At 42.6% G+C, this 19,852-nt stretch overlaps 2 protein-coding genes across 2 annotated transcripts; both read left to right on the forward strand.

The window, feature by feature from the left end:
• Positions 1-11,076: 11,076 nt before the first annotated feature.
• LOC149450327 (E3 ubiquitin/ISG15 ligase TRIM25-like) lies at positions 11,077-11,667 on the forward strand. The gene is made up of 2 exons (XM_089691996.1): positions 11,077-11,142; positions 11,206-11,667. Exons 1-2 carry the CDS (start codon positions 11,077-11,079, stop codon positions 11,665-11,667), a joined length of 528 nt encoding a protein of 175 aa, XP_089548122.1.
• Positions 11,668-11,889: 222 nt separating this feature from the next.
• Positions 11,890-12,669, forward strand: LOC149450328 (tripartite motif-containing protein 14-like). Its single transcript, XM_089692040.1, has one exon. It carries the CDS (start codon positions 11,905-11,907, stop codon positions 12,667-12,669), a length of 765 nt encoding a protein of 254 aa, XP_089548166.1. The 5' UTR covers positions 11,890-11,904.
• Positions 12,670-19,852: the final 7,183 nt, after the last annotated feature.

Raw genomic sequence — 19,852 nt, forward strand, 5'->3', positions numbered from 1 at the left:
TAACTACTTTGGCTACTATCAGAATTGCCCACCCACTTTGAATCTGCTTTTGGCTTGTCCCCTTGGAGTTATACTTCCACAGCTCCTGGGTGAGACTCCCCTGGCCTTCATTTGGAAATACTGTCATGTATTTTTAGCGGATTTTTAAGTATTAAGTTCCCTCTGGTAACCCTTAAGATTGGAAGTACTTCAAATATTACAAGATACCACTAGGTGTGTCATCTGCAAGGTAAAGCATCTAGTATATATTATACCCCTGAAGACGTGACCCAAGAGTCATGAAACACGTTGAGTTTTTGGATGCAATTTTATTGTACTTATGTATTGACATCTGGATTGTATACAGTCAATTGTATGTCCAATGATGTATGGAATGCATTAATATGGATTTATTACAAATCAGCTTGTTACCATTTTTATCCTTTTTGTAAGCAATGATACGTTTTATTGTATTAAATATATATTTTGGAAACTAGTTATGTGTTGGTCACGTGTGCCTCATTTAAAGTTCTAGGACAAATACATTGGTTGTATGGATATATTAAGGGATGGAGGCACATCACCGGGTGCATCAGGTCACATTCTATGTTTATTAGAGTATATCATATCCAATGTATTATGCAGGTAATTGTATAGTATATCTGGATGGAATCATGGAGCCATGTCTGAAGATCGTCACACAGCAGTTTTGAATCAAGCTGTATGTGGCAATCTGCAATTGTAGTTCATTTATTATATATACTTCTTAAAGGATCAGTCCACCCAAAGGTGGCATTTCAGTATTTGGCTAATACTGGAAAATTAATCCCAACTGCAGAAGCTGTTGCCATTAGTGACTCAAGTGGCTATTTAAACCACTTGAGTCACTAACAGCAATGACTTTCACCCTTGTGTCTATACTAGGCTCAGCAGTTGGGATTCTATGTTTTGGAGTTGCAGTGTCGGCACTGATGGAAGGGAGTTGGCATTAATCAAAATGATTAACTCCCCAGTTTTCTTGTTTAATGGTTTGGGTGGTAAGTTTAGCCCCCCTGAGAGGGTCTTGTATCTCCCTGCTGTCCCCATTATGAAGGGTTCCCATCATCCCTGCACCATTTTTAATTTTATGTCATGGAGAATGTAACAGAAGGTGCTGGAATAGGTGGGTCAGGGACACCCAAAACTCCCACATAAGCAAGGCGGGGACTTACGGCCAGGAGACCTCATTGTGGGCATATCTATGACATAAAGGGATGACATGACCTATAACTAAAATCACTTTTGGCTGGACAGCCCTCTAAATGAAACCTGTAGAAACATGGATCCAAGTGAGCTGTCTGTCCAAAAGCCAACAATCACAATTATAGTTTTATCTCCAACTGGCATTTTCTAATGGGCGCTTACCCCCAGTTCATATATGTGCATCCGGGCGGGCCACGTTTTGCATGGGCACGAGAGACCATTCATTTGAATGGACTCCTGTGACACACAGAAGAAGTCCCTGCACTTCTTTTGAAAACACAGCCCGCACGGGCTAATGGCACCAGCCCGTGTGTCCACATTTCTCTGTGCGGGTGGTGCAGCTGCACGGATTTTGTGCGGATCCGCAGCGGCACCACCCACATAGATGTGAACCTAGGGTGAGAAGTATTTCAGACAATATGGACTTATTTTAATAAATAATGACTAAAAAGATTCACAAACAGCGCTCTGTCATAATAGTGTCATAAAGGAATAATTCTGACTAACAATATCGAGCCAAGATAATTAAAGAAATACTGAAACTTCCACCAAAAATGAAAAATGCGAAAAGTTCAGTTCATTTCAGTGATGTGATTTCTCTTTAAAGTAGCATTGATCCACCATCAATGTGATCCTGCAGTGATTATCATCCCATGGAATAAAACACTCACCAGAAGCTGGTGAATAACCAGCAGTGGAAACTCAGTAAAAAGTCAATCGCCTTAATGCTGAATAGTTGTAAAAACAACAATTGGATAATCAGCCAGCAACCCAAAGCAACCTTCAATCAATGGAATATCAATCACTCAAGCTCCGATCTGATGCAGGAAGAGTAATCTCAGAGGATTCTTGGACCAGAGACTAGCAGCAAGCAATCACCCACCCTATAGACACATTCAGTCCTTGGCATTGCAGATCTGACCAGTGGATGAGTGAAAAGTTTAAAATATGTGAGAGATCTGCCCGATACAACCAAATCTGTGTGATGTGGACCCCCCCAGGGTGATCCCATATGATGGGGGTCTGCAGGGTTCAGGGCGTAGTTGTCTATGCAGCTGCTGCATCGCCTGCTCTCTGCCCTGGAACCTCTTCATAGACAGCTACACCCTGATCACCCATTCATCTGAACGCTGCAGCCCCTCATTGTATTAGATCACCCAGGGGGGGGCGCTCCACATAGCACAGATTTGGTTGGATCGAGCAGATCTCTCGCATAGTTTAAACTTCACTTGTCAGATCTGCAATGCCAAGGACAATTCCCCAATGTTCTTTTTGTGAATTGGTGTCCAAAACTGAACTGCATATTCCAGATGAGGCATAACTAATGATTTGTATCGGGGTACAGGAGTTGATTTGTACAGGGGTATTCTGTCTTGTTGTTGCCATTTTTTTAAATAATAATTTTTATTGAACATTTTAATTTTTAATACAGGGTACAGTTATATAGAAAAAAGAAGACAAGTATGTAAGGACTGTCGGCATAGCTCAGCAAAAAATCTTAGTACATCCAAATAGAGTGCGCTATACAAGTGACATAGAAGTTTCCATTCCAAGAGGAAGCCATTACCATTGATGAAGCAGAGCTGACATCGGCACATGAGTGACTATGGGAACATAATATGTAGCTAATTCAAGTAAAGTGTATTGTAAGGTATTCTAAATGCAGCTTGAGACTTCCAGGTGGTAGTGATGGATCAAATGATTGATATTATGGCTATGCAACCAACCCAAACCACAGTAATATTGAAAAAGGAAGGGAGTGAAAGAAGACCCCGGGATCTATTAAGATAGAGCTTCCTGAGGATGCCACAATTCCCAAACCTGGTTATGTTCCTCTAACTTGTCCCCAAGGTGAGCAGTCAACATTTCCATAAGCTCCACATCCTTAATTCCAGCGTATAACGCTCCTTGAGATGGAGGAGAACTCTTTTTCCAGTTCAGAGTTATCAAACATTTGGTCGCTGTTAGGATGTGTCTCAGCAGCTGTTGTTACCATTTCTATGGTTTGCGTTGACCACCGTCATGAGAACTGCTATAGGCTAGAGGGCAGATTGAGAAAGAAGGCAAAGAGAGAATTTCACTTTGTTGGGGACATTTATAAATAACCGCCTTCTGATAAATCAGACCCAGTCACCGAAATCTGGCTCTGCATAGTTTCTGCCAACAATTCTTAACATTTGTGCCACTCTACATACAAATAACTACCAATTCCACCATAGAGATGCAAACAAGCGATAAAGAGAAACAATGTATCACATTAACTAATGTCCTTTTAATAATACAACTGCAGCGGTTGTCTTGGATTTCCAGTAAGGTGAGGGTCACATCTTCTTAAAGTGTACCTGTCTTATGTCAAACCTTTATACGTTGGCCTCATATTGTGATAGAGGAGGGCACTTGGTCCCAGCATGTTTTGTACCATCAATGAGGCTCCAGTGCTCTTTGCAAACAACAACTTTTTTTTTAGAGAGCTGAACATAGGCCTATCACCTCTAACAATGTAGTGTGGGGTCTCTCAACGAGGTGTTGGCTCTGTGTAGAGGGATGTCATTCCAGGGCTCCAGTGCTGCCCATGAAGGTTTGGAATCAATCAGTGAAGTTATCTAACAAAATCTGAATTATCAGGTGTCCCGGCTACTACTAGGTCAGGTTACTTTATTAACATTTTATTTTACCTTAACCGCTTGCCCTCCTGAGGATTTACCCCCCTTAATGACCACGCCTCTTTTTGCTACTCGACGCTGCACTAATTCAACTGATAATTGCGCGGTCATGCAATGCTGCACCCAAACGAAATTTGCGTCCTTTTTTTCACACAAATAGAGCTTTCTTTCAGTGGTATTTGATCATCTGTGCGCTTTTTATTTTTCACGCTATAAAAAAAAGGCCAAAAATTTTGAAGAAAAACTATATTTTTTATTTTCAGCTATAAAAAATATATAGTAAACTCAAAGTTGGTTATAAATTTAGGCCAAAATGTATTCTGCTCCATGTTTTTGGTAAAAAAAATCCCAATAAGTGTATATTGATTGCTTTGTGTGGAAGTTATAGCGTCTACAATCTATGGTATAAATACTGCAATTTACGCCATTTTTCTGCTATACAGCGCTGCGCTAGTTTAACGGACAATTGCGCGGTCATGCAATATGGTACATAAATTAACTTTACATCCTTTTTTCCCCACAAATTGAGCTTTCTTTCGGTGGTATTTGATCGCCTGTGCTGTTTTTATTTTTTGCGTTATAAAAAAAAAAGCCTGACAATTTTGAGGAAAAAAAAACAATATTTTGGACTTTTTGCTATAAAACATGTCCAGTAAAAAAAAATGCAAAAATCAAATTTAGTCATAAATTTCTGCCAAAATGCATTCTGCGACATGTCTTTGCTAAAAAAAAAACCCAATACGTGTAAATTAATTGGTTTACGTGAAAGTTATAGCGTTTACAAATGGCGGGAAAGATACTGGGATTTTTAGGGTTTTTTTTATACTGATAATGGCGGCGATCAGGGACTTATGGCAGTGACAAGCGACTTATGGCGGGACTGCGGCGGACATTTTGACATTGGGGGGTACTGACTTGGGGTCACTGACATCCCCAAAAACACTAATACAGTGATCAGTGCAAAAAAAACAAAAAACTGACACTGTACTAATGGCACTGGGGAGGAAGGGGTTAACTTTATTTAGCAGGGAAGGGTTATAGGAGTGAGGGGAGTGTTTTACTAGGGGGCGGGGTGTGTACAGGGCGGGACAAGGCTGATCGAGAAAGAAAAACTGTTCTTTCGCGAACAGCTCATCCTCGAGCTGTCAGGGAAGTGACAGACAGCACAGCTACTGCAGCTGTGCTCTCTGTCACTTTTTGCCGCCGATCGCCGTGACATAGCCGCTAAGGAGCGGCTGTGACCCGGCGACTGACATATGTGGCAGAGAACCGCGGAACAAATAGGGCGGCGGCGCGCCTCGCGCACACCCCCTATTTGTTTACAAAACACACGTCTTAAAACGTGGTTTTGCCTGTGAGTGCTGCCCTGCCGCCGTATATGTACAGTGGCTGGGCGGCATGTAGTTAATGGATGAGGAAAAACCAAGGGAATGCCATTGATGACCACCTGCTAAAAGAGCTCGCTGCCTGACTGTGTGGCCTTCAGTGCTAGGACCTGTTACCCCCTACTGTCCTACTCCTTCCCTGAGCCTGTAAAGTGCATTGTATGTATTTATTACAGATATTCATATAGCACCAACAATTTACTGATGCTCATGTGCCCATTGTAGGCACTTATGGCTGTGGACACGGGTCAGCATGGGCACCCTGACTGGTCTGTGGCTACACAGCAAACTGCGATGCACTGTGTGTTCTGACACCTTTCTATCAGAACCAGCATTCACTTTTTCAACAATTTGAGCTACAATACCTTTTCTCTTTGATCGGGCTACATGGTCAGCCTTTGCTCCCCCTCCTCCATCAATGACCCTTGGCCCCCCTCCCCCATGAACCTGTCACCAGTTCGATGGTTGTCCTTCCTTGGACAGCTTTTGGTTGATCCTGACCACTGCAGACCGGGAACATCTCACAAGAGCTGCAGTTTTGAAGTTGCTCTGACCCGTCATCTAGACGTTACAATTTGGCTCGTGTCAAAGCCACTCAAATCCTTATACTTGTCCATTTTTTTTTTCTGCTTTCAACACGACTTCAGGGACAACATGTTCACTTGCTGCCTGATATATCCCACCTACTTGCAGATGTCATAGTAAGCAGATAATCAGTGTTATTGATTTTACCTGTCAGCGTCAATGTTATGGCTGATTGGTGTATATTCTCATTATTATCTAGCTTTAGCCAATCATGCACCATGATACTGGGAGCTACATGACCAATTCAACCAATGCTTGCAATTACTGCACAGTGTAGAGCACGGGTGTCAAACTGGCGGCCCTCCAGCTGTTGCCAAACTACAAGTCCCATGAGGCATTGCAAGACTGACAGTTACAAGCATGACTCCCAAAGGCAGAGGCATGATGGGACTTGTAGTTTCACAACAGCTGGAGGGCCGTCAGTTTGACACCCCTGGTGTAGAGGTTACCAGACACATTTTCTCCTGTAATGAAAGACTTTGCTCTGTTGTCATAGAGATTCAAATACTGATGTAAGCAAATAGCTGTGAATAAAAAAAACAAAACAAAGATCTCCCGAGTCTGTAGCTGACCCTGCTGCCCTTCAGATTGGCAGATGTAAGATTTTTCTCACTTGATGAAAAACTTGAGCTGGTATATTTTATGTAAAAGTACCCTCACCGGCCACTTTATTAGGTACATCTGTTCAGTTGCTTGGTAACACAAATCGCTAATCAGCCAATCACATGGCAGCAACTCAATGCATTTAGGCATCTAGTGAAGACGACTTGCTGAAGTTCAAACCGAGCATCAGAATGGCGAAGAAAGGGGATTTAAGGGACTTTGAACGTGGCATGGTTGTTGGTTCCAGACGGGCTGGTCTGAGTGTTTCATAAACTGCTGATCTACTGGGATTTTCAGGCACAACCATCTCTCTGGTTTACAGGGAATGGTCCAAACAAAAGAAAATATCCAGTGAGTGGCAGTTGTGTGGAGGAAAATGCCTTGTTGAGGTCAGAGGAGAATGGGCACACTGGTCCAAGATGATAGAAAGGCAACAGTAACTCAAATAACCACTCTTTACAACCAGGGTATGCAAATACCATCTCTGAACACATAACATGTCCAACCTTGAAGCAGATGGGCTACAGCAGCAGAAGACTACTCCGGGTGCCACTCCTGTCAGCTAAGAACAGGAAACGGAGGCTACAATTCACACAGGATCACCAAAACTGGACAATAGAAGACTGGAAAAACGTTGGATAGAGAAAAACAAACAGAGGGCGCACCGGCCTAGTGCATTACCTTAAAAATGTTTAATGAATGTAAATAATAAGTATTATACTCACAAATGATCAATAAATAAAAGGCACATCATAAAGAAACAGCTCTGTCCAATTCACACTGCGTGTCTATCTGTAGTGAGAACTCTGGACATCCAAAAGGCTGACGCGTTTCCAGGACTAGCCTCTTCCTCAGTGCTCACACTTCAACTGTCAGCAGGGGAACCCCCCTGACAGCTGAATGAGTGGTCGGGTGTTAGGGATGTGGGGGCCGGATTGTTTTGTGTTTGCAGGCTTTTTTTGGTTTACATTTCAGCTGTCAATGGGGGAATCCCACTAACAGCTGAAAGAACCGAGCCTGAAGGTATTGGTTCCAGGTATTGGAGCATTTGCAGGAGTACCGATACTCATGCAAAAGCTGCAAATTGGCACTGATACTGATACCGGTATCAGTGAAACTCGAATTTTTCTTTTTTTTTTTTTTGGTTAAGTAAGGGGTTAGAGTTAAGGTTAGGTTTTAGAGTTGGGGGGTTAGAGTTGGGTTAGGGATTAGAACTGGGGTTAGGGTTTGGGTTAGAGGTTAGGTGTTTTAGGGTTAAGCTTTGGGGTTAGGGGGCTAATATTTTATTTATTGTCTTCTTATTTGTTTATTATTAATTTATTGTTAGGGTGTTAATTTAATTATTATTATTAATAATATTCATAAATAATAAGTTACTGTTGTTTTTTTAGGGGGTTAAGTTTAGGGATTAATTACTATTTATTTATTATTATATATTTCTTTTTACATTTATGATTTTTTAAATTTGTGTTTTATTTATTTAACATTTATTTATTTATTTATTCATTTATTATTATCATTATTACAGTATTTTTTATTTATTTTTTTACATTTGTTCATTTGAGCAGAAAAAAGCTCCAAAAATATGCAACAATGCTCAAAAATGCACGAGTCGCACAGTTCCATTTATTTCTATGGAATTAAAGATGCTCAAAATGTGCAAATCTGTCCAAGCAACAAAAAAAGCTCCAGAACTTGGTTGAGCTTCAGGCATTTGGCTTCAGGCGACTTGGCTTGGACAAGTGAACCATCTCCATTGAGAATATTTGTCTTTTTTCTCCTCAAGCACTTTGGAACTTGGAGCTACCAATCGCTCAGGTGTGAATGGGGCCTATCGCTCCTCAAGCTGCAGAGGAGAGTGCCAGCAGCTCAGAGGTAAGCAGACGTTCCAACCTATTATCTCCATCCTACCCTTATGGGTGTACAGGGCTGGTAGGTGTTTTAGGGTTAAAATTAGGAGTTACGTTTGGGGTTAATATTTTATTTGTCTTCCTATTTATTTATTATTAATTTATTGTTAGGGTGTTAATTATTTTATAATACTAATAATAACACTAATAATAATAATCATACAAGTGCTTCATATACATCCCGCTCCCATCTTACTTTCCTCACCCTCCTTCTCCTAACCTCTGGAGATATCTCCCCAAACCCTGGTCCTCCAGTATCTCACCCCCACACCAGGCACCCTCCTTCCTCCGGGAATAGCCGCAATCCCTTCAATTTAATATCAGTCCCCGTGCTCCTAGAAACCACCCTCCCTTTTCCATGTGCCCTCTGGAATGCCCGCTCTGTCTGGAATAAGCTCACCTCTGTCCATGACCTTTGTGTCTCCCGCTCCCTTCACCTACTAGCAATTACAGAAACCTGGCTCCAAGCAGCAGATTCTTCTTCTCCCGCAGCACTTTCCTATGGAGGCCTCATCTGGACCCACTCACCCAGACCCAGTGGTTGGAAAGGTGGTGGGGTTGGTTTGCATCTATCCCCACTCAGCACCTTTGAAGTCCTCCATAACCCTCCTTCTCTATCCTTCTCTTCTTTCCAGACTCCCCGCATTCGGTTGTTTTCACCCAGCACACAGTTAACCCTTTGATCACACCTCATGTTAACCCCTTCCTGCCCAGTGCCATTAGTACAGCCTCAGTGCTTTTTATTAGCACTGATCACTGTATTGGTTTCACAGGGGTGTCAATGGCAGTTAGTCAGCTCCCCTCCAGTGTCAGAATGCCCACCGTAGTCCCGCTATAAGTATCTTATCACCGCCATTACTAGTAAAAATAATTTTTAGCAAATGTCACAGAATACATTTTTGCCAAAATTTATGATGAAATTTGATTTTTTTACATTTTTTACTGGACATGTTCAAAAAGTAAAAAAAAAGTTTTTTTTCTCAAAATTAACAGTCTGTTTTTGTGTATAGTGCAAAAAATAAAACTGCACAGGCAGTATTTCTGGGAAAAAAGGACATAAGTTTAATTTGGGTGCAGCGTTGCATGACCGCGCAATTGTCAATTAAAGTAACACAGCGCCAAAACACAAAAAATAGCCTGGTCAGGAGGGGGGGGGGAATCCTCAGTAGGGTGAGGGTGGTGAGGAGGAAATACAACACCTCCTTGCTGCCTGCCAAATGCTTTCTGAAGATTGATCTGAACACAGATTGCTCTTCAGAGACCAAAGCTAGTGTGAAGGAGCTCTTAAAGGGATTGTGGGCAGGAGGGGGTTAAACAGAAGCATGGCAGACTTGGGAGTTAAATATCTCTCAGTTTCTCCAACTAGTAGTCGGTCAGCCATCCGCAATAGTACTTCAGGTGTCCCTAGACATGAAATCATGTCTGCAAAACCTTCTAGAACAGGGAGGGGGAGAAGGGAGGAAGATGGGGACAGGCCAGTCATAGAGCAGGGCTCACTCACCCCAAGCTGGGATCTGAAGACTCAGGCAACGTCATCCATCATGCAGAGAGGGTGGAGCTTCCAGGGGCTGGATTTCATATCTCCCGCCCACATTCCCTTTCTGAGGCACAGCATTAGCCTTGTGTGGGCGGGGCATACAGGGGGAGAGGGGTGGGATCAGCTGGAGCAGATCAAGTCCTGTCTCCTCTCCTGTCCATGCAGAGGGGGGGGGGGAGAGCTCGTTACTTGGAGTCTGAGACACAGAGACTTGGCAGATGCAGCCAGCCGCCCCTACAGATTGCTTCCCTGACCAATGGTTTGGCAACCCTGCTTGGGCACAGTATTCATGGGGGGTTGCCTGGGTGGGCGCAGCTGCAATCTGGGGGGGGGGGCATAGCCCACCCCAGCACCCCCATAGATCCAGCCATGGTTCATACCCATGTGATCTGATTCAAGCAAATGCAATATGTTCTGCAACCTGCTTTTGGGTTGTTGTTAAAGTGGAGTTCCAGCTGAAAAAAAATAGAAGTCGGCAAATACAAAAACTGGAGCTTCTGACCTATAAAATACAGACACTTACCTGTCCTTAGGTCCAGCGGTGTCCTCACCACGGCTGCTTTTCTTCTCTCGGGGACAGAGGGGGGTGGAGAACAACTTCTGCATCTGAATGCCTAGAAGATCGCAGCTGAAGTGGGAGCGGGTACATGTCAATTTCGGGTACCCGCTCCCCCCCCCCCACTCCCCAAAGGTGCCAATCCTTAATGGGGAACGAGGGACAAAGGCTTAAAGCGGAACTTCCCCTATTGGGTGGAGCTCCGCTTTAACTTTTAATTGACACCTGCAGCAGATGGCATGAACACAGTGGGATTGCTATGTGGTGGGGAAATGCAGCGATTCCTGTGCGTTTGTGTGTGAACTCAGCCTTAACCACAAAATACAACAAACAGAAACCTGCCAATAGCATTTCACGCTGCGGTATATAACCCAGTTTTATGTCTTGTCTGCAGATGCAATTTATAATCAAAATGACGTATAAAAAAAACAGAGATCAGTTCACAAATGTCGGAATATTTCCTTTTAATTTATAAACATTTGCTTTATCCACAAACTTCCTGAAGATAAAACTGCAACACCAGCTCAGCCCCGCCCTGTGCTGAGAAATGTGAGACGACCTTTAGATTTTCCGTGTCGGAGACTTTCACTTTCATTTCTCTCTTCTGCTGTCAGCGATGGCGTCTGCTGATCTGAGAGAGGAGCTGGACTGTTCCATCTGTCTGAACATTTATACCAATCCTGTAATGCTGAGATGTGGACACAACTTCTGCCGGGTCTGTATTGATCGATCGTTGGATACACAGGAGGGGTCTGGAGGTTATTCCTGTCCTCAGTGCAGAGAAGAGTTCCAGGATCGGCCTGCATTGCACAGGAACATAGCACTACGTAACATAGTGGAGACCTTCCGGTCTACTCAGCCAGATGAGAAGAAGACTGGAATCTTCTGTACTTACTGCATTCACTCTCCTGTACCCGCTGTTAGATCCTGTCTGCATTGTGAAGCTTCTCTGTGTGATAATCACCTGAGAATTCACAGCAAGTCACCAGAACATGTCCTAACTGACCCCACCACTTCCATGGAGAACAGAAAATGCACCATCCATAGGAAACTTCTTGAATATTACTGTGCTGCAGATGCCGCCTGTATCTGTGTGTCCTGCAGTTTGGCTGGAGAACACCAGGGACACAAGGTGGAGACTCTGGATGAGGCTTCAGAGAAGAAGAAACAGAAACTGAGAAACGTTCTGCAGAAAATGATGACATAGACAGAGAAGACGGAGAAAAGAGTCCAGAATCTGCAGGAACGTAAGGGAAAAGTACAAGAAAAATCAGCTGGTCTAACAGAGAGAGTCACTGCCCTGTTCATAGAGCTCAGGAGACAACTGGAGGACCTGGAGAAGAGAGTCCTGAGGGAGATCGCCAGCCAGGAAGAGCGGCTTTCATGTCCATTGTCTGAGATGATCCATCAACTGGAGATAAAGAAGAAGGATCTGTCCAGGAAGATGGGGGACATTGAGGAGCTGTGTAACATGACCGACCCCCTGACTGTCCTCCAGGAATCAGACACAGGGGACTTGTGTGATACTGAGGAGGGAGATGATGAGGACAGAGAGAGACATGATAGACTCCTCCATGATGGAGGGGATCTGGATGTGGCTGGAATCTCACACACATTACACACAGGGATATCTGATATGATAAAAGGGGGAAATGTATGCTTCAATATACAGGAAGCTTCAGACTTATTACTGGATGTGAACACAGCTCATAATAATCTACAGATATCAGATGACATGAAAACTGCATCCTGGTCAGATACAGAGCAGAATCGTCCAGAAACACCAGAGAGATTTCAGTTCTGGGAACAGGTATTAAGCAGTCGGAGTTTTTCCTCGGGGCGACATTACTGGGAAGTGGATGTCAGTGAGGGAGAACGTTGCAGAGTCGGGATGTGTTATCCCAGTATAGAGAGGGGAGGAGGGCAGTCAGAGATTGGATATAATAACAAGTCCTGGAGTTTGTGGAAGTATAACAGTGAGTGTGATCTATTCCATGATGATAAAACAATCCGCATATCTCCCGATACCCCCCCTGATAGAGTCAGGATCTATGTGGATTATGAGGCCGGGCAGCTGTCCTTTTATGATCTGTGTGACCCCATCAGACACCTCCACACCTTCACCACCACCTTCACTGAGCCCCTCCATGCCGGGTTATGTGTAAGAGAAGGTTGTATAAAGATCTCTGGGGGGTCAGGAGACGTGTAAAATGATCATATGACAGGAAATCTGACCTGAATCTGGTGAAATCTGCTGAGAAATGTGAATTTGGTTCATAGGATGACACAGTTTGTAGAGATCATATATTTCTTCAATCAGTAGATCTGGTAGATCTCAGCCGAGGAGAGTGTCCTCCATCACTTCCACACCCAACAATGCAAGATTTTTTTTGGGGGGGGGGGTTATTTAGCATTAGGCTGACCACACACTATACAATCTGATTGTACAATAACCTTTAGATCTCCCATCAGCTGTGTAGTATACGGGTCTGCCTGATGTGACCCAATAAAGAGCTGATTCACACATGTGCGGTGCGGATTGAAGCTCAGGATTCACAGCTAATTGGCACAGTAGTTGTTCAGCGGTTCAGATCAGGTTTACATCAGGTTCAGGAAAGGTTCAGGTCAGGATTTTATCCCGTTCACACATGTGCGGTTTACAAACAGTTCCCATAGAAGTCAGTAGCCTGTAATCCGCACCTGAACTGGACCGCACTGCTCAGAAATCGCACATGACTCCTTTTCACCGCCAGTGCACCGGACCTATGTGGACAGGCACCATAGGAAGCAATGTTATGTCACATGTCATGCGGATTGGATGCGGTTCAAAACAATCCAATCCACATATGTGTGAACCGGCACTCAGAGGATTGTTTAAGTTTTTCTTCATAGGAGATAGTTTTGGTAAAGCTAAAGGAGATTTGGTGGTGTAGAGTGTGGTCAGCCTTAGATTTACCAAAAGTATGTCATATAAAGCCGGACATGAGCAATCCACTCATATTGTATCCAGGCAGACCCTCGCATTACATACAGTAGTTGCTGGAAGATCCGAAACAGATTGTATAGTGTATGGTCAGCTTTAGGGGTTCAGGTTGGGTGTTATGCTATGGCTGGGGGTTATGTAACTTTAGCTCCTGCCCCGTTTTCTGAACGTTTGGACAAGCTGTATAAATTCTGCACTTTGAACAGATGTAGAGAAGAGAAGGCTGCAGATACACAGGTACAACTTATGTAGGAGGATTTGTTTCCTCTCTGTGTATCTCCTGAGGCCAGTCACTGCACTGGGTATAGGTAAGGGTTTACAACCCCTTTGAAGATTTAATCATGAGTCGGTTTTATGGCCCTTTTACCCGTCTGACTGCTGAACAGCAGAGATTATGCTGGATGGTTATTCACTGTTATAAATAAGTCATCTAGAAAGGTGAAAATATTTTATTCTGTAAAGTGGTTATAAGGGAAGGACATTCTGTACCTCAAAGTGGTATTAAACCCAAAGGTAAACATTTGTTATATTGCAGCTTACCAATTCTTAGATGTGACGGCTGCATTAGTTTTATGTTTTTATTTTTATCTGGTGATCCTGCCAGTATGTCTGTTGTTTTTCAAAGGAACAAGCTCTCTTCCAGATATAGCGGTTATAGGGATGAGACAAACCATCTGCCAATGACAGGGGTGATTACAATACTCAACTTTTATTTAGTTATGTAAAAACTTTATCCTAAAAGGGAAAGCATGTTTGGTGTAACTGCTTGGAGTTCGTCTTCAATTTGTTAGTGTATTTAAATCTGCTAGTCCATTTAACACTCCCCTCCCCCCAGACAGATAATGCTGCTGCCCAAAGGTGCCCCCTGTGCTCCTTCCTCCAGAGTGGGGGCGATCTAATACAGGAGGTGTGTTACTGACCAGCAGTTGCTGGGACAAGATCATCTAGAGCCCAGGGTGAACATGCTGAATTGTGCCCCCCCCCCAAGATGTATGAGCATTATGTGTTAGGAAAAATCCCCTCCCCCACAAAAAAATGGACTAATCTGCCTGCTTATCCCCTAAGCATTCCCCCTCCTCCCAGTACAAGGCTGCTCCTTGCTGAAATCCCCTTCCCAGCACAAATATTTGCCCCCCCCCAAACCAGCTCAAAGCCACTCATTCCTCATATGCCCCCAGCACAAAATCCACCCCTTCCTGAAAAAAATTCCCTGCTCCTAGTACAAATCCTCTACCTCTCACCTCAAATTTCACTTCTGAGCACAAATCCTCTCCCCCTCTCTAAATCCCCCCTCCCAGCAAAAATTCTCTCCAGTCTCCCATCTTAACACAAATCCTCTCAAATTTCCCTCCTATCACAAATCCCCCCAATCATCCCTGCTAGCACAAATCCCCCCCCCCCCCCAATAAAATTCCCCTACTTGCACAAATCCCACTCCCAACCATCTTTTGGTGCCCCCCCCCCACCTCACATAATATCACAGTGCCCAAGTGCCATGGCAGCCACCCCTCCATCTCTTGTCTCAGCTCTGCGGACCAGATCACCAGGTGTAAACAGAGGGGAAAGGACTAAAAAAAGAAAACTAATGCAGCCAAGAGAAAAAAATGCATCGGGTGGTAAAAAAGCAAAATCCACCTGTTGGTTGTCTCTGTGGAATTCTACTGAGAAGTCATTTTACCCTTTTATATGTGTTGTTTTATATATTCCATGCATTTTAAGGGTTTAGATTCCACTTTTATGCATTTTATCTTGTCTCTATTTTTGTGCCATTTTATGTTCTGGGATTTGATTATTGTGTGCTGACATTTTATTGTACATTTTATTGTCCAACTTTCATCTTTCATGTTTCATTAAAGTTTTGTTGAATCCTTGAAGTATTCGGTTTAGTATTTTGAAGTGTTCATTTTCAGGCTTTGGTTACAATGTATCTAAAGCCTTCCTTTTTTTTTAGTTTTGATAGAGTAGGGAAGGGTTAGAACCTCGCTCAGTTTTTTTTTTTTTTTCATATTTTCATTTCCTGTTCACAGAGAAACAAGGAAATCTCTCCGAGGTCAGAGGAATCCACCTCTTAGTCTAGGGTCACACCTATGCAGGTTGCGTTTGATGTGTTTCTGCATTGTGTCTTGCATTGTGTTTTGCGTTTTTTGCCACGTTTTTGATGCATGTTGTATTTTTGTTTTTTTGTTTTCATTTTTTTCTTGTTGCTAAGCAGATTTAAAATGCAAAACACAGCAAAATGCAGCAAAAACACAAGACATGCTTTTCTGCAGCGTTCCCATTGAAGTCTATAGAACCAAAAATGCAATAATTTGTGTTTAAAAATGTCCCTGATCCTTTCCAAAAAACAAACCAGGAGAAAACACAGAGATGTGAACCTGTCCCATAGGAAATCATGTTAAATGGACTGCTCTGTGTTTCTGCAAAACTCTGCAGAAAATGCTTAGGTGTGGTGGGTGTCAGTGCATTCTTAATGACACCTTCAAAAGCAGGTTGCAAATGGAATGCATTTGCCTGCACCAGATTGCATGGTACAAAACAAACATGCAATCCGGTTGCACTGCGGTTCCAAAATCGCTGCATTCACATCTTTGGTGCGATGTGGTGCGATTTGAGCTCATTCAAAATGAATGGACTCAGATTGCATTGCACTGAATCACATGTGAATTGCACAGGAGTGTGTTGCAGTTCCTTCGTGATTCACTTGCACTTCATTGTGTGAACCAAGGCTCAGCAATACAATTGTCAAACAATTAACATTTTTGCACACAATAGTTGTGTATTCCAACATAAGTATTAAACAAACATCAATGAACTGGCACTTTATGTTTCAATGTTCTTATTAAGTTTACAGAAAAGTAAAGTACAACAGATGGCATAGTACGTATACATGCGTCCATTATCAACCATCAATAACAAATGACATCCCATCTCTTACAAAGAACAATATATACCTATGTGTGATGTCACTTTAGACATGGAGGGAAACACAATATATTGTATAAGATTGGAGCCAGTAAGAACAAAGATTTTTATATACAAAACATTATCCTGAATATATATTTGCAAGCATCAGTAACAAACCTATAATGCGCATATCTGAATGGGCAATTGCCAGAAAGAAACGCAAAGGCCAATCTTATCCCTAAAAGAAAAAAAGGGAAATATTACTAGTAAGTAATCCAATGAAAGCCGCAATATTAGAAGGTCATGTTGGAGCTGAGGTATCAAATACAAATTCACATAGAACTATGTTGTCAGAAATACTTTTTGCCCCAAATGGGGTCTGAGAAGCGAAAGGACAAAATGAACAAATGTAACCAAAAACCCAAAGAAACATAGAAAACTGGTAATATCCCAGAGCCGCTCTGTTATCCACCAACCTCACAGTTGTGACATTACATAAGAAAGAAAAAAAAAAGCACCAGAGAGACCTTCAAGGGATCCTTGAAGCCTTAAGAGTAGATAACCAAACGTTCTATAAAGCTGTTATATGATTTAATTAGGTGTGTGCCAACATTTGTTACATTACTCAAACTCATTGTTTTTCACCCCGAAATCAAATCCTCAAAGTTGTAGTGATGAATGAGTAAGCACTTTGCATTAAGATGTTTTATATTGTCTGTCTGGTGCAGAAACTGTTTCTCTACCAGACCTTTGCTATGTGTTGCAGCAAATGGTGGCAATACAGCGAAGCTATTGGTGGATATTGAAAGCTGATATTTTGGAGCTTTCTTCCAATTTGCTATATTCTTTCCGCATTACCCTGTGGAAACCATTTTGTGAACTGAAATAAAAGTGAAAAATATCATCTGAGAACAGTGTGAATGCGCTATAGAACTCTTACATTCTTCAGAAAATACTGTACTTGAGACCAGGGGCGGACTGACAACTCATGGGGCCCCCGGACAATAGGGGATCATGGGGCCCCTGTGTCCTCACCAACACTCAAACCACTCCCAAAAAAGCCTATGAAAGGTACCAGGGGCATCTCATTGGGCCCCCTACTGACCCTGGGCCCTCGTGCAATGCCCGAGTGTCCGAATGATCAGTCCGCCTCTGCTTGAGACCCATTACTTTTGCACTGGCTTTCAGTCCATCAAGTTCAAGGAACAGTTTCTGAAACACTTCAAAAGTGTATTTAAGTTCCTTGGGATAGCACAGATTCAGAGCATATATTATACCCATCAGCAAAGCACGGCACCTTGGAATATTAAATCCCTCCAGGATTTTGGTTCCCTCCACCAGAATGGTTGCTGTCTTGTGGTCATATCCTGAGGTGGGCTGGTTACCAATGATAGCAATTTTCATCACTTGCATGTCAAGGTTTGCTTCAAACTCTTCCAAATCCTTGTAAAAGGAATTCAAAGAAATGTTAGCTTGTTGAAGATAATGAATTTGATAATTACCACGGACTTCTTTGTACTATGACACCCTTTATTCTATTGTAAACCTGGCCATACATTGTACAGTTATTTGTACAATTTCTGAACAATGTCCTCTAGAATTACCTTCAGCTATGTAGTACGAGGGCCCGCCTGACTGGATAGAAATTGAAAGTGTTGTTTAGGTTTGACCTCATATTATATGGTTTGGTGAATCTAAAGAAAAATGATCCGATAAGATGATATAATATATGGCCATCCTAAAAGAGAAATACAGGGTTTAAAAAAATGATGCTCATCTAGGTGGATGCAGCATTGGTCTGATGCTGCATCTATCCCCTGCCACTTCTAAGACTGAGAACTGATTTATCAAAGACCGCTGATCTTTCAGTTCTCAGTCTTCTGTGAGCAGAGAGTGGTGACCGTCAGTCACCGGCTATCTACTCTGCCCCTCCAGCAGTCACTGGAGCGCTGGGCTGTGGAGGGGGAAGGCTCTCAGGCTCTCAGCGGCATGCTGAGAGGTTGAGCCAGCTGCTGATCAGGCATCCAGGTGGATTCCAACCATATCATTGGGTTCTTTTGGGAGCCTGGACTGGCTATGTGACATCAGCCGACAGCAGGCTTTAGGCCACTGTCAGCTGAAAACAGGTCACAGGAGTGCAGAATGAACTACACTTCTGTGATCCATAGAAGAAGTACAGCCAAAAGAGCTTTGGCCATACTGCTCCGTGAAGTCTTAAGCAGGCCATAGATTACACAGTTTTCTTTCCATTCTACCACAGGTAGAAGGGAAGAAAATTGTTTGTTATGGTTTCTCTCAAACTCTGTGTTAGTTTTGAGGATTTGTCCATAGTTACCATTGGTTATCAATGAGAACTCAGGTAACCAAAAGTAAAATGAAAGTGGAAGTTAATGCAAAACCTAACTAATCTACTCCCACCCCCATTCTAAGGTATTCTGTCTACCCTTTAACCTCCCTGGTGGTCTGATTATGGCAATATTTTTGAATGTCAAAGCGGTACATTGTTTTGCATGGAAATTTGTTGTTTTATATCATAGGCCTGTAATTCTTAGGAATAAATCACTTAAATCTGTCTAAACAAGAGTCTAGTAAACATCCCGGATATAATAAAGTTTGAAACACAAAATCATATATTATAATATAATAAATAATTATAAAAAATAATAAAATAATAAATTTAATTAAAAAAAGTAATCAAACCAAAAACACTGACATTTGTCCAAACAAGGGTGCAATATTACTAGACACTGAATATTGGTTTAGTAAACATCCCGGGTGTGAAACATTTTGAAACATGGGACTGCACAAAGTCCGACGTCACAATCAGGACAATGAACCTGGTTTCCTTTCTGATTTTCTTTCCACTGTCATCTCTCTTCAAGCAACAAACCACGCACATCCTTGTAGTGCTGACTTTTTCTCGGTTGGTGGGATGTAGTCCATGAAGTGACCAGTCAGGCGTTCCGGGTTGACAACACCAACAGCTCTATTCACAGCCATTGATGGTGTTTGGTGGTTCACAAAGATACGTTTGGCAACTTTCCAAATGAAGTCAGAATGAATCTCAGGCTTGTCACTCTTTTTTTTTTGAGCAGAATGTAGGCATTCCACAAGCATTGCTCAAGAAGATGCCTGAAGATCTTCTTGTAGTACTTCTTATGCTGCTTCCTCATTGCTGGGTAGTATGTCATTGCTTGGTCGGCTCTGTCGACACCTCCCATGGTGTTATTGTAGTCTATCACTACTTGTGGCTTCATGATTTCTTTCTCACCTTTTGTGCGTACCATAACAGTGGAGGTATTATGATTTGTACTCATTAGGCACACATCTTCTCTTGTCACGCCCATGCAGTGCCATCATTTTGCCTTTCTGCCAGGCAACCATTTCTCCAGTCTTCAGCTTCTTATTGCCAAACATTGGCGGCATGTCACGCTGGTTAGCTATATCGGTTCCATAGGCATCTGTTTTGCAGAAGAAACTCATAAAGTTCAGGAGACGTATAAAA

Source organism: Staurois parvus, unplaced genomic scaffold, assembly GCF_062004578.1.
Source record: "Staurois parvus isolate SC_StPar_1 unplaced genomic scaffold, SC_StPar_1.0 ptg000575l, whole genome shotgun sequence".
NCBI classification, from domain to species: Eukaryota; Metazoa; Chordata; class Amphibia; order Anura; family Ranidae; genus Staurois; species Staurois parvus.